This window comes from Amblyomma mixtum, chromosome 2, assembly GCF_055824585.1.
Source record: "Amblyomma mixtum isolate Tamu chromosome 2, ASM5582458v1, whole genome shotgun sequence".
NCBI lineage: Eukaryota > Metazoa > Arthropoda > Arachnida > Ixodida > Ixodidae > Amblyomma > Amblyomma mixtum.
In genome coordinates this window covers 17,270,486-17,286,340 of record NC_143013.1, presented here as the reverse complement: position 1 = coordinate 17,286,340, position 15,855 = coordinate 17,270,486, and the positions used below count along the sequence as shown (strand labels likewise).

Below are 15,855 nucleotides of genomic sequence, written 5' to 3'. Positions count from 1 at the left end.
GTGGACCTTGTACCTGTGCTTTTCCCAGAGCTAGATGCCTCTTTCACTGTGCACTTTCCAGACACTTGAGTTGATAGAGTCGAACTTGGGGTTTGAAGGCCATTTTAGTTTTGTCCAAGAAATGCAGCAACGTTCATGTTTCTGCTGCCAGGCTCGCTGCTTTTGTTGTCACTTTGTGACGCCCTAAGGGATGTGTTTCAGGACACCCGGAAGTAGTGGAATTGTCTTGCAGTCCTGTTTGGCCTGCACCAATATGTCAAGGCCGTGCAGCCAATGGCAGCAGTGCGAAGATGCTTTTCATTAGCAGGCCAGTGTTTTCAACACGGGTGCACTGATGGTGGAACACTATCGTGCAAACTTAGTCTATTTACCACCAACCTCTCCCTTTTTCACCACTGACAGTGCAAAATGTTGAACTTTGGGTGCTCGGGCATATTTTCTACCAAACCTTTGTTTTACACCGATGCCAAATACTAGAAGCGGTGCCATGCTAGAATTCTTGCAACTTTTTATTTTTTCACCTTTGTCTGCTTTCTTTTTTTGCTCAATCATTTTTAGTCTTTCTTAGCATTGAAGGGCCTTCTGTATGTGCACCGCAGTCACTTGTTTTTTTTTTTTTCAGCACAGTAATGCAGTGACGAATGCTGTACAGCACGAGAACACAAGCAGTATTTGTTTCAGTACACAACCTACATGAATGAATGTTGTTGGTTATGCATTGTTCATCTGACCCATATAGCAGCCCTGCTGTACTGTGGAACAAAATTATTGCGCTGCATGTGCCATGGTACTGTGCTGTGAGGCTATCTTGTGTGCTGCTCTAATATAATTGCAGAGAGATTTCCATCGCTGCATCACATCCAGTCATTACTGCATGCTAAATGCATGAGGCATTGCTGACGAGGCAGATCTTATCCATTAATCGCGGTACTACAGTGAAGTCCACTGAAATGTTAAGTTGCTGAAATTAGTGGTTTTTCTTTTCTTTTTTTTTTGCAGAGGATACTGCTAGGCAAAATGCTACAGCCTTTGCAGATCGTTATCGATCCTTCAAAAAATTTTTCAAAATTGTTGTGGTCTGGGATTAGAGCCCCAGACTACAATAACTTTTCATTGGCTTTAAAAACTTTAGAAGTTTATATCTTCCTTATGGATGCTAATGGCAATTATTTTCTTGTGTAAGAATGGTTAAATTTGTTTACTTCTCAGGTATTTTGTTTAAGAAGTGTACATGTTATTGTTGAAGCATAACTTAAAAAAAAGAAAAGTGTACATCTCTTGTGCATCATGAAGGTAGTTGATGTGAAAGCATACTAGTGCCCTTACATTCACAATGCATTCATGACCGTATGTGTGCTTGTATTGTTGTTGCTGCAAGCAGTATAAAAGTATAAGCTGCCTGGTAATGCCGAAACACAGCCGAGGAGACTGGAGCAAGTCCTTTGTTTCAATTAATTGTATCTCCGAGCATTTGCAGCAAACCTAACACACCTCTTCATTATAACTACAAGCTCTTCAAGGCTGCATCGACATAGATGGTCTTTTAGTGCACAACAAATGGGGCAACTGCAACTCATTTTTTCTGTGCACAAACACCTTGAACTGAGGCTGTTTGAGAATAAACTCAACTTTGTATCTTGCTGCAGCAGAACAGTTGGGCGTACACAAAAATTTTGATGCGAAGAGAGAATGAATCAAACCTTAGGAGCAAATAATAAGCCACGAGGACATTTGGAGCCAACTATTGTTATAATATTTTGTGCTTTAGCAACATGGAGCCGACTCTTCTTGAGACTTGTGTACTTGTAGTCAGACTGTCCGTGGTTAAGGTAGTGTCAGACTGTCTTGAAAGGATTTTTGATGACACTTTAGGGTGGAGGCCTTCATTGGTTCTTCACTGCCTTTTGTGCTGCAGGGTTTAGCTTATTCTGTTCTTCATTGGCACCAAGAGTAGTTCATATTTGTCACATTAAACTGGTGGTGGAGATGTTCAGTGGCAATGCGCTGTATATAAGGATTTAATGTATTGACTAGGTCATCTCTAGCATGCTTAGTGGTTAGGATACCTAGCTTGATTCCCGGTGTGAGAGTGTTGTTTACATTGTGTTTTGTGCCGTTTTCACTTGCAAAAGGTCATCTACATGTCTCTTAGCCCTTGAATTGTTGGTTCCACGTTAGAACTATCAGGTGCTGTTGACGCGAGTGAGTCAAAGGAACATCAAGAATGGAAAACATAACATTTACATTTCTTTTTCCTGCACCATATCTTGTGAATGAATTAGAAATGGTACAGATATGTTAACCTGCTGAAAATTCATCCAGTCTAGCTAACTTTTGCTGGTGTAACACATCCATGCCGTGGCCTTTCTAGCCTTTCCTGCCCAGGCTGGTTTATTGATTAGGAAATCAGCTTTTTAAAACAGAATATTTCTGCATCGCCGTTTGCAAATGTGATTGGGGTGCAGCAAAGTTGATGAGCTTGACACAGTTTTATTGCTTTCCATCCTTTATTTTTGATGTTGATGTAATTAATTCTAGGACACCAGACATTTTATTGTTTGAAGCCTGTTAGTTAAACAGGCAAGGCAATAGTGGTGAACGAAATTTTTCCAGTTAACATTTAAGAAGCTAAACTTGGCAGTTAGGGGTGTAAATACTGCTATACACCTGAGTGCAGCCTTACAGCTACAAAGGAAAACTTCACAATTTCGTCCCAGTTATGGACTTGAACTTTGCACCATCACCTGCTCGGGGCATGCGTTCTACCAACTAAGCTAACCAGGACAGCTGTCATATGTGACAAATTTCTGAAGAGCTGTGTAACTGTCCATGTCCATGTGTATAGCTGGGTAACTTTCATTTGTGGCCGTTAATTTGGCTGTACTCTGGTGGATGCAAATAAGCATTTACTCCCCAAATAGAAATCTACTAGTACACCTTTGGGGATTCGTCTAAACACATTTGACTAATCGCAGCATACATTAGCCTTTAGCGAAAACTGCATGCTCAGTTTAATTTCCTTGGGTTACCATGCATGCAAGCAACATTGTAGCTGCATTGCAAGCTCAGAGATGCACTCTTAGCATTTTTAAAACACTCTTGTTTTGGTTTATTGTATTTGTTCCTTCTTAGTAATTTTACCAGACCCCTTGAGATAAAGGTGAGCCTGCTGATCCAACTGCCATAGCAAGTTTTTTTTTGCTAAGCTCTAAATGGTGCCTAGCTATGCACTGTAAATAGCCACCCCCATAGACAAGATACTAGGGTAATTTTTTACTATTCTTGAGGAAACTGCTGCACGGGGCTATTGAATGGACATTTTTGGAAGTGCTTTGCAACTCAGATTATTGCATCTTCAGCAAACCACAGTGCAAGCAGGAAGCGGCTCTTTATCAGCGTGGTCAGAGAAAAGACATGCTTTGCAAAAAAAAGTTTTGTTTTCCGCGGCTGTGCTGTACCAGATATACCCGGTAGAAGTGCATGTAGACCTTGGGAATGTACTAGCAAGTAGATGGATTGCACCGTCTGACAATGAAGCCAGGCCGTGTTAGAAATGTGCATAATGGGAATTGAAGATCGCTTTAATGCACATATGGCTGTTGCAACTAGATTTGTAGCTGGGTAATTGGACATAAAAACAATTGTTTATTTTGTCCTGTCCTGAACGTAGGTGCAATTATGAATTACCCTGACCGTTAAGGATTTGAAGTATGCTGCTTGCCAACGGTGAAAGTGCACCTTTATAATTGTCCCTTGGTGCCTTAATAAGCACTTTTGCTGGCAATATCAGTGTGTAATTGTTGCCTTGGCAAATGAAAGCTGTTCTGCATTCATTCACACGATGCATTACACTATGCAGCCAGCAAGGGGAAACGGAAACAACATATTTTTGGCTTAGTATGCCTTGCAGTCTTCCCACCTTCCGATTTTATTTACTGTGCCATCCAGTACCGTGACTGGCCTTTAGCGGGTTTGTATTACGGACCAGGACTTTCTGCAGTACAGCTCATTGTCACATTTAATAATTTAAAGTATTCATAGCTGGGATACTGGACAGGTCCCATTATAGTGACTGTCAATTTCAGTTAAAATATGCTTCTCATCAAATTTGGTGTCACCACTGCATCTAAAGGCCAAGTTCAATAGCAAACGTTCACTGCCTTCATGAAATATGCTCCTCCATGTAGCCTGGTGCATTGCAGTGAGATTAGGCCTGGCTATTCGAGAACTGTGTATGGGGCAAGCTGCACCTAATGAGGAAATGGACTGTAGTGCCGTGATGGTGTTGATATTGATGCAGTGTGAGTATGTGAGCAAGATACGTCCACATAATTAGCTTTCTTGCTAATCCACTCTGTTATGATTGCAGACAGTTTGCATTATTTTGCAGCATAATGTTCATCATTTCTTTCTATGGAACTGCATGGTTTCACATTTATTCCTTCTAATTCATTTCTTCATTGTGATATGTTGTGTGATTGCCCTGCTTAGAGGCGCTGGACTGGGCCAACGATGTTTAGGGTCTCCATTGAAATCCATTAATGCACTTCCTTGAAATGCAATTTCCTTGAGTCTTGTGTAAGGGGCTGCTCAGCGTGTGTTAGATCTTTACGGTTTCACCTGCTGTTGGCTTGCTGGCGTCCTCAGTATGCATCAAAGCCTTCATGTTTCTGTTCTAGTCAGGAGCCTGCATTTCGCATTTGCTAATTTGTAACCACTGTTTTTGTGAAGGTGTTATGCTGTTCCTCCAAGAGTCGTTTTACCCCTGTGATGTGCAACTCTGGTGATCATTTGTTTTATGCTGGAGGCAGTGTTTCGTGTGGGAACTGCTCATGTGGTGTTGGTTGTGGGCTGCCTTGTTTCTTGAAAGACAAATGTTCAGTGCATGTACACGGACTGACTGCTGGCTTGTGCTGGTGATTTCTTTGATGCAAAACCTTGCCTGTAACAGTTGTTGTTGCCATGGGGCCATGTCCATGTGCAAAAGAAACATTGCTTCCTACAAGTAGTAAAACGCCTAATGCAAGCATGTGGGAAATATAATAGTGGTGGTATTGCACAGAAGACAGTGTGAATTGTCACAAATGCTTTTATTTAATTAGCCAAGAAAACTCATCCTTTTCTTTTGAAAGGGTTAGGAATTTGACTATGAAAAAAAAGCAATAAACAAAGTATTCATACGGTGTGTCTGTCCTTGTCATTTGTGTCTTTCATGAGTAAAATAGAAAATAGTTTGTAACGTTGCAGAACGCTGTTTGTACCTCGTACTGACGGTCGAAGAACGGCAGATGTAACATTTGGTTGGCTGCATGATTTCAATAAACTGTGACCTTCATAAATTCCTGTTGAAGCTAATAAATGCGCAAGTGACGAGACAATGGCTTTGTATTTATCTGTATCTGTGTGCAACGTCATCAGCGGATACGCGAGAGTTAGTCAGAGATCGAATTTCGATCAAATATGCTTTTGTTTCGGTAATTAAAGAAGTTTTGATCTCAAACGAAACTGCATGAGGAGCATATTGAGAAATGATAAAACCACAACCGAACTTAAGCAGTTTTCATAGCGAATAATTATTTCTTTAGTCTATTATTGCGAATTAATATTACCGGTGTACTGACATGCAGCGCCGCTAAAACGTTGAGGTTGGTTTTATTCTAGAGAAAGTTGAAGGCTTTTTCGCACATGACGTCACACTTGCGTCGTTCGCTTGCCCGACAGAGACGTGGCAACGAACGATTTGCATCAAAACCTCGAGCGATTGCCTTATTAATTGTGGTGTTTATTGTGTGAAGTGCACACGGTCAGCCAGGATTTGCGAACAGCCATGGGACTTACGATATCATCTCTGTTTACGCGTCTTTTCGGCAAGAGGCAAGTTCGTATACTGATGGGTGAGTACCATTCGTGGGATAGGCCTAAGGGATTCAGTGTTTTTCTAAGCTCTTGGTTTTGGCTAGCACTTCTACAATGTTGGTAGTGCTGTTCCTCAAGGCATTTATTAGTAGCTCGCGTTCGGCAAAGCAGCTTGCTGTGGAAGCGTGCTTGCTAGTCGAACCATCGCGATACTGCGTGTGCCGGTGCAAGCTCTTCTAGCTCACTGAATGAATGTAATTTATGATAGTCTAGTGTCCTGTCAGTGTGTTCTATCTTCACTGCAGTGCTTTAGAACTAAGTAGAATATGTACGTGCTTTGAGGAACAGCGTTTGACTCTCGTTACTTGAATCACTGTTTCGCAGTCGGTCTCGATGCCGCGGGGAAGACGACCATCTTGTACAAGCTCAAGCTTGGTGAAATAGTGACAACCATTCCAACCATCGGGTTCAATGTTGAGACTGTAGAGTACAAAAACATCTGCTTCACCGTCTGGGATGTCGGAGGACAAGACAAGATCAGGCCGCTGTGGAGACACTACTTCCAAAACACGCAGGTGAGTTGCAGGAGTGCTTGCAACACTTTTCGTCAGTGCGCCTGCAATCTGAGTTTGGGTTGTGTTTCGAGGCGGTAGTTTGGTTTCGAGTGATTGACCCTAACGCTCGACACACAGTAACTGCCCTCAGTTGTCCAGGTGAATGGTTGCTCATGCTCGTTACGTAAAAGCAGGGCGGCGGTGTGGGAGTGGCCAGACGGGGAAGCCGTGTTTCAGAACTCACAAACTGTCACCGTGAACCACGTTTGATGACTACGCCGTAGGCACCACATTTTTGCCCGGCCGCGGCGGCTAGAATTTCTTTGGAGGAGAAATTCTAGAGGCCCGTGTACTGTGCGATGTCAGTGCACGTTAAAGATCCCCAGGTGGTCGAAATTTCCGGAGCCCTCCACTACGGCGTCTCTCATAGCCTTAGTCGCTTTGGGACGTTAAACTCCATAAACCAAAACCAAACCACATTTTTGCCGTTTCCTTTAGTGCAGTGTCACAGACAGGGGTCGTGCGGTGCAGGATGTTGTGAATGCTGCGTGTTAATCTTTGTGCACATTTAAACTTGATTTTTTTTATTGCATTGCTTCTAATCGGTGTTCATTCAAGGGGTGCTGGTTCTGAACTTTGTGTGTTTACATTTCGATTTGACTAAATCTTCTATTTGTAACCATGTGACTGTGTGCCACTCATCTTAGCTGTCGGTATGTTGAATGAGGTTGTGGGCTGACAAGCTGCTTGTTTGTGGCTTTTATGTCAGCCCCTCATTTCTTGCATATGAGAACAAGAAAGAGAGCAAGCAAGCCTTCAGCTGCTAAACTAGCTCAGTCTTGTCTCAGGCTTTTTTGGTAATGCATTCAATGCAAGGTGCAGCTGTGTCCTTTAGTGTAGTGTAGAAGTAAGCACACTTGTTTAAAGCACCCGAGTGGTTTGCTGTGGAGAAAAGGAAGTAAAATCTGAAAACATTTACTGAGCTTCGGAGACGCGGGTTCAGTCCCGGCTGTGGCGGTGGCATTTCGATGGAGGTGAAATCCTGTGTACTGTGCGATGTTGGTGCACGTTGAAGAACACCAGGTGGTCCGATATTTTCGCTCTCCACTACGGCGTCTTTCATAGCCTGTGCCGCTTTAGGATTTTATACCCCACAAAGCCAAATTAGAGAATACTCTCGAGCACTACTGGATGACGTACGAACCATACAGGCACAAGTACCTTGAGCTCAGCACACCAACTGCATTAAAATTTCACTTCAGCACCACGACAAGCATTCTCACATCTGTACTCGACGTCCAAGCCTGCATCACTAGTTTGCACTCTTAATCTTTGCATGTGTAGAGTCTGCAATAAGCAAAAAGTAATTGATTACTGTAGTAAATTTTTTGCGTTCTGAAGCTTGCAACAAGTTTTGAGGTGCATTGCAGCACTATGGAATTATGTTTCTGTGTCATCTTGATGCATGAGAAAGAGGAGTACTTAGTGAAGCATTGCTGCTGTTGATGGCAGATGCCTTTGCCTTTTTATTTGTTAAATGTTACAAGCAAATTTAAATCTTATACTGCCACTGCTTTGCTAATTGAATGCAAGTATGCCACATCATAATCTGGTTCGCTCGAGCCATAAGAGTGACTGTAAAATGCAATGCTACCCCTAGCTGGAACCTTCTTGAGAGGATGCTTGAAATTGACCTGTGGTCCTAGTTACGCATTTACACAGTACTTTTGGCATAGCTTGAAACTTGCAGTTTTACATACCTTAAGTGCTATCACACGGACAGTTTCAGCTCCTCAGCTGAATTGTAGTTGGCTGCATTTACATTGAAATTACCCTGAAATTTTCATGGACCTTGGTTCAACTTCTCAGCCACGTGATCATGTCATGTGCAGCTTAATATGTGAAAAAATAAGTGCTTGTAGTTTGGTATTTTTCATTTAAGAGATTCTTTTTATTTTGATGACCATAATATGTATGAGCTTCGTGCTTTCTGTGTGCCACAGCTAAACGCTGCACAGAGGCAGAACAGCCCAGTTTGGGCATGCTTGACTTTAGAGCTTGACCACAGTTTATCTTGTGTTGCTTGGTGTTTATGAAATCACCTTCACTTTAGTGAACGCTATAGGCTACTGCCTTTCCTAGCCAGAACAGCATGTTTTGTGTGATATGAGAATGTGTAGCAACTGGACATGTCTCAGACTCGGCCCGTACGGTGGGTTTTTGCAGCCACCATCTATCACTTTACCTGTTCCACTAAGACCACCAACGTGGGTTGGATTGCACTGCCTTGTCGCGTCTTCCAGCAGCTGTTAAACCAACTGCTGTCGGAAATGCTGCTGCAGTAGTGGTATTAGATACCGTAAGGGCAGAGAAGGTGACCTAAATGTATTGTGCATATGTAGAATATTGTGAACTTTTAACAGTAAAGCATGAGCAGAAATAAGTATGCTTCGATGTAAAAAAGTTGCAACACAGTCTGACTCAAAGCACGGTGTAAAGTGTCTGCAACTGTGGCGTGCCAAGTGGCCAACAGTACAGCAGCTCTTAGCAGGGCTAGGGGTAGGAAACTTCTATATAGATCATTGTCCAGCCAATACAGATGTCGGTGCCGTTTTCTCCCATGGCAGCAGGAAGAAAGCCAACCGCAGCGTGTATCGTTACCATGGCAACTGCATCCAGCATAAAAAGTCGCCGCGGTGGCTGAGTGGTTATGGTGCTCGGCTGCTGAACCGAAAGACACGGGTTCGATCCCGGCCGCGGCGGTTGAATTTCTTTGAAGGAGAAATTCTAGAGGCCCGTGTGCTGTGCGATGTCAGTGCATGTTAAAGAACCCCAGGTGGTCGAAATTTCCGAAGCCCTCCACTACGGCATCTCTCATAGCCTTACTCGCTTTGGGACGTTAAAGCCCATAAACCAAACAAAACCATAAAAAAACTTGACCACCGTTGGTGAAAATTGAGTGGCTTCGTATCCCGGTGCCCTTAGACAACTCGGTCACTGTTACTGCATATCGCGCTGCTTGCGTGCGCAGGAATCATTCTATTTTAAGCATCAGTTCTCTTTGTCACAACCCCTGGCGGGGCTGAAGTACAGAGTGGTGCATGGTCTACTTGCAACCACCGGTGGCACCGCTGTTCTAGTTAGTTATGTCTGATATCGCAAGCATCGGCACAACCCAGATTTGGTACTTGAGCAGGTGCTTTTTGTGCGTGTGTTGACTGGTAGAGATGGGCAGTGCAGGCCATAGCGAAGGGCTGCATATGTCCTTTCTTTATGGAAATTGATTTCTGCCTGTCCTTTCTTCTTGCAGGGCCTCATTTTTGTTGTGGACAGCAATGACCGGGAACGGATTCAGGAGGCACAGGATGAACTCCAGAAAATGCTGGGCGAAGACGAGCTACGAGATGCTGTCCTCCTGGTGTTTGCCAACAAGCAAGATCTGCCGAATGCCATGGCTGCTGCTGAACTCACTGACAAACTGTGCCTGAACCAGCTGAGGAACCGAAGGGTGGGTGTCTCTGCATTGCTTTACTGTACAGACCTCCTTGACAGAAAGCATTTGTATGCAGCTTGCTTGGTATTGTGTAGTGGGCTACGAGCCTCTGAGCTGCAATTATGTGTGCCTCCTGACCCAGTGGCTTTTATCATTGGGTGTGAAATCCTTTCTGGCAGTTGTTCTGAACCATGAGATATGCCAGAGGGTAAAAAAAGGCAGCAAAATCTGCACATTGCTCAAGGGCAGCCAAAAGAATCCACAAGTATTCTGTCCTCATATTTATAGCGTTAGCATGTAAGTCAGTTGCAAGTAACTTCTAGAATATGTGAGAACATATTGTTCTAGTAACTGAGTGAGTAAACGTGTTCTTAAGTTCAGTGATGCTTTAATGTGTGCAGACAGTGTGTCAAAGGCCATAATCCAGATTCCTATTCTGGTGGCCATATATCTGCTGTTACAGAATATCCCAGCCTGTGAGGGCACTGCTCGTTAGGAATTCTTGCAGACTGCATTTATTGACGCCAAAAGTGGTGTTCGAAACTAATACTACAGTTGAATCGCATCATAATGAAGTTGAAGGACCCGTGATCTCTTTGTTGCAGCTGTGAATGGCCTTGGCTGCAACTGGCGGATACAAACAGGCTTATGTGCCACTCTTTGGATTGAGCACAACTTACCTAGCTTTCAGTGTGCTGCCAGTGTGTATTCAAGGAGAGCCCCAGACATGGCCCAGTATAGGTGCACCAACTGAATGTCAGCTTCACCAGCGCATACCAGATTTTTCTGCCTCCCGCATTGGCTTTAGCGTCTAGAAAACGAGTCTTGGAGGAATAGTATAGAAGATAGGGGAAGACCTATTCAGTGTATTTAGCTCCGCTCCCAAGACTTTGAAGCCAATGCTGGCTGCTGTGAAAAGGTGCATGGCAAAGATTTGGTGTTAGTACCCATTTTTGGTTTCGCTGCACAATGCACAAGCATACTGGCTACAACTGCATGACACAGCAACATCTTGTGGAGAATGGGCACGTCGGACCGAAGGTTAAGGATAAATTATTTGAAAAGGACTCTCAGATGCTTATGAGGACAAAGGTTCTCAGCTGATTCATAGTTCTTTTCACACCGTGAGCAGTGACTTTAGTTACTGCTTCTTTGAGGCCGAGGGCTGTAGACAGTGTGCAGAGCTCCGTCAAAAACCTTTGCTGTCTAAGATTTTTTTGTACCCGATACAGTTGTTTTGATTATGGCCGCTTTCTGGTCAACGGAAATTGTTTTGCATTTTCATTATCAACCGCTGTCCCTAATCTTGGCCTTGTGAAACCAGTGAAATGTTGACTCCACCAATCACATCAATTGCACTGTTAAATGGCAAACTGTGTGACCACGCTGCGAAAACTGAGACCATCTATACTACCGGACATGGCACCAGAGACTGGTAGCGTGCTCACGACGGGCTATGCATAGCAAGGAAGTTGGAGAAAAGGGAAATCCGATGAGCTTGGCAACCCTCGAGGCACAGTGGCTGACATGATTCAGTAGGCTATGTACCGTAGTATCGGCAAAAATGGGTGTGCTGACGTCAGTTTTGTAGCGTCGAAGCCGATGATGAATGTATGGATGAATGTGAAAATGTGAAAGGGTGTACCCTTTGCAACAGTAGTGGCAGTGGTACCCGCCCCCACCAGAAACTCGCCATGTGAGCCCTGCTAGAGCAGGCAAAAGTTCTCAATGTGTTCTCTGCAATGTTCGGTAGAGCGGGTTATGAGTGGTAATTTCAGTTCGCCACTCTGAATAGGTAAGGAAATGTTGAATACCATTTGAAATTGATGTACTTGGCACGAAACTGCTGCTGGTGTTTGCTTGGGATTCTTCACACACCTTTGTAGGAACATGAGAAATATCAAGTACAGTTTAACCTATTTATAGCAAGACAATTAAAAAAATCAGCATAGTTCAACAGACAAAAGTCTTGTCAGACACATCCAAGAGCAGCAACATTTAGTCAGTGAAGGGGCAGCTGCGCAGCGATCCTTACTAAAGAAAAAGGAGACCTTCTATGAAGTTTTAGCATTTTGACTGCACTAGTTCCGGTCTCAAAGGCCACAAGAAACCCGAGTGTCAGTTAGGTTGGCTTCCCCACACACCACTGTCATGACACAGTGATGGCAAGTCAAGCACCAGTGGGGGTAGTTCCCCCGCATTGCAGTTGTGTCGCATGGAGAATGGTACGTCAGACCAAAAGCCATCTCCGTGTCCGTTTGAGAGCGGACATGAGTGCAGGGTGGTTCCTGGAAGGTTAGAGCAGTTTGCTTCCAGGGCATCATTGTCAGTGGGTACAAGAGGCATGAACGTGTGCTGACTGCCTTGCTATCAAACCTACACACCGCTTTATCTTCCGTGAAGCTGATAAGAACAAGTGCGAGATAAAATCGTGAACTTTGGCGCAAACACTTGCTGCACCACCACCAGTCACTTGTGTGCGCGGCGAAGCCTGATGCCTGCTGTCTGAGCTGGCATTGCTTTGCACTGGGTAGTTTGGTGTACAGGGTCAATGGCACTTTGAGGTAACATGGCTCTGTGTGGCCACGTACCTGCGGAGTGCCGTTGCACCTAACGTGTTCATGAATCAATGCACAGCGGTGCACGAGAAGAGACTTCGATGTGATGCTTCGTGTCATCTGCCCCTTTGCGTGGGTTTGGCTTGGTTGCAATGGTGCTCCGCGTGTGTGCAGCCATGCAGGGCCGTGTTCATGCTTAGTGTGGTTGACCCTGTACTACCGTTTCATAGTCAACCCCATTCTATACAGTTCAGCGCGGATATACTGAACCCAGTTATTATCGGCTGTATCGAACACACTGATTATCCCCTTGAAAATCCTGCGAAAAAGTATAGGAAAGTGGATTTGATGGGAATTCGAACTGCTGGCTGGTCCCAGCCAGTGCCCATGCAAGTTTTAGGCGTCCTACGCTCGCTTATTTGGATGGTACAGGTCTCGCTCTGGTTAATTCAAATGGGCTCCCTAAGGGATGCTGCGTCCAGATATGACCAATGCGGCAAGATAGTGTCGAAATATTCCTGCTTGAAACCTGAATTCCATGCTGCAGAGTCAGTCGCTCACGGTCTGCACACATCTGACAACAGTGCGCAGTGGCAGATATGATGAACGGGCAGCCGCGCCTCTGGGCACGAGTCTGACTGCCCAGTTTCAGTACTATATCACTTTTCCGAGCGTCATGCCAGCCAGCGTCGGCCAACATGCATTTTGGATGCTGATAGGCGCGTCGCTCGATGTTTGAGTCACAGTGCCCGAAAACCCATTTTAAGCAATGTTGGATGCTGCAGGACTAAAGCCCTGTGGGCTGCAGTACATGCATGCTGGACTGTTGTGGAATTCTCTTGCAAATAATGTTCAAGTGCAGGACATTGCTTTAAATATTGTGATGTCATGCATTATTTCATATCCTAAACAGTTTCAGGCAGTTAAATGAGATATGGTAGTTTTGCAGTACTTTTATCTCTGGATTTCCCTGTTGCACATCACATTCAAGAGAAATCATCCCCTTTGTATAAAATCATCCCCTTTGTTCATAAAGGCATATACCCTTGAGTTTCCAAGAGATGTTCGGTGCATTAGATGTTCATTGTTGAATGGTAAAAAGTGTTTCGATAGTCCACATTATTGTAAGCATACTTGTGGCTTATAGCTTCCTGTATTTTTCCAAAGTGCAGATCTATCTCTCCACATATCTCTCCACACAATGCACCATTCGTACTCGTTGCTGTGTGCTCATGGTAAGATAGTAGCATTGGTGCGGCACAAGTTGAATGTCACACTTGTTGTTTGGTCGTGTGAGTGCTAGTCTGAGTTCACCATGTGCACTGGCTGCACACTTCAGGAGTTGTTCACTTCTGTAATTGAGGTATATGAATGAAAGCCAACATGCGATAGCTCGCATGGAAGGGAAGTGCTGAATGCGCTATGTAGGCCTGGGCAGTGCTTTTGCAACTGGTATTATGCTGCGAGTGTTGCTTACAATGAAAACGTAAAACAACCTTCTTCTTGTTTAAGGGGGAACACTGGCCTTGAAATGAAAATTTTATTAATTTAGTCATAGTTATGAAATTTTCAGGGCACATGTATTTTTGTGCGCTGATTCTAGATATGTCATTTAATTTCATGTAAAACAATTCCTTGAGCACTTATGCACTTTTTATGCAAGTATTTTGCGGAGAGTTTTGAATAAAATTTGCTGCAGGAAACTCGCTGAAATGTATGCCATTGAGATCTCTTGACACCAAGGAATACAATAATGGTAAAATTATCATCCTGGCTCTCATAGAACTTGAGCAATAGGGTACTGAAGCTGCCACTTCAGAAACAGGAATACACACTTTCCTTCTCATTTCTGAAGCGACAACTTCAAAACTCTATAACTCAAGTTCTATGATAGCCAGGATGATAATTTTACCCTTATTGCATTCCTTGGTGTCAAGAGAACCCAATGGCATACACTTCAGCGAGTTTCCCACAGCAAATTTTCTTCAAAACTCTCCACAAAATAGTTGCATAAACTGTGCATAAGTGCTCAAGGAATTGTTTTACATTAAATTAAATGACACATTTAAAATCAGCACACAAAAATACATATTCCCTGGAGATTTCGTAACTGTGACTTCATTAATAAAAATTTTTTTTTCAAGACCAGTGTCCCCCCCTTAAAGCTGTTCTTCATTATGTTGGTAGCTGTGAGGTGATGCTTTGCACTGCAATGACTGATGTCAGTGTTATCCATCTGCTTTCCAGTGGTACATCCAGTCAACCTGTGCAACGCAAGGAAACGGCCTGTACGAAGGTCTCGACTGGCTCTCCTCGGAGCTCTCCAAAGCAAAGTAACTGCAAGTCATCTGTGGCAAGCGAAGAGCGTCTGGGGCAGCCACTGTTTTTCTTGGAAGAGGATGAGAAACAGTTCGCAAGGGGAGGGGAAAAAAAGCGCTGCCATCGGAGCAGAGCCTACCACACACTACGACCTGGAGAGGGCAAACATCTGGGAGGCCTGCAAGGCCAGCAGTTTTAAAAGCGGTGCTGCCTGTGGACATTTTTTTTTTCCTTTTCATTATTTATGCTTGGAACAGGCAGCACTGACCTGGGCTGTGCTTGAGCACGTGCTATTTTTCCATGGATGGCGTCCCTTTCTCTCCCAATTTTCATTGTGCGTGGGCAGGAATAAATTATCGCTCTTCTCTTAATTTTTCACAGGGGTACCAAGTCCGGAAAAAAAAAATTGTTCCGAAGGGGGGTGGGAGGGGTTCGCGCACTAACAGTGACACAGATGGGTGCAAATCTGTTGCAACGCTGCTTTCGAACCGTTGCGTGCCCAAACCTGTAGCATCAGTTGCAATGATGTGCAATTTTGCGTTTGTCTTTTGTACGTGGTATGGGCGCGCGAGGGGAAGCAAACCAAAAAGTTAGTCATGTTAAGAAATTCTAGTTTACTCTTTCCGGTGCTGTTTTTTGATGGCATTGAACCTCCACCTAGATTGTGCGTGTGTGTCCTATTTGTGTGTGCGTGTTCCTACTACTTGTACATACTTCTTGGCGGGGGATGCATTTTGGTTTGTACTTGATCTGTCGGGCATTTGTGGGACCAACCTGACTTGACTGTTGTGGGCATTGGAATGAATGTCACACTGTGGCATATCAAAACTTCACATGCCTGCACGAAGACGAAAAAAAGATAAAATTTAGGAAGGGCGTGGTCTTAGACAGGTTTCTGAATTTCTGCCGTGTTGAACGTGGCGATGCAAAAAAAAAGTCTTTGGCACCTGTGATAATTGCACTTTTCTTTGGTTGATTTGAGGTGTTTTAATTTGATGAAGTCATGTTGCCTAGGCCTGACAAGTCATGTAATAAAGTATAGGCTGAAAATGAGTCTTGCCTTTTTGTGAGATGT

At 44.0% G+C, this 15,855-nt stretch overlaps 1 protein-coding gene across 1 annotated transcript; it reads left to right on the top strand.

The window, feature by feature from the left end:
- Positions 1 to 5,681: 5,681 nt before the first annotated feature.
- Arf4 (ADP-ribosylation factor 2) lies at positions 5,682 to 15,833 on the top strand. Its single transcript, XM_089570633.1, has 4 exons — positions 5,682 to 5,894; positions 6,241 to 6,431; positions 9,721 to 9,918; positions 14,709 to 15,833. Exons 1-4 carry the CDS (start codon positions 5,828 to 5,830, stop codon positions 14,796 to 14,798), a joined length of 546 nt encoding a protein of 181 aa, XP_089426759.1. The 5' UTR covers positions 5,682 to 5,827; the 3' UTR covers positions 14,799 to 15,833.
- Positions 15,834 to 15,855: the final 22 nt, after the last annotated feature.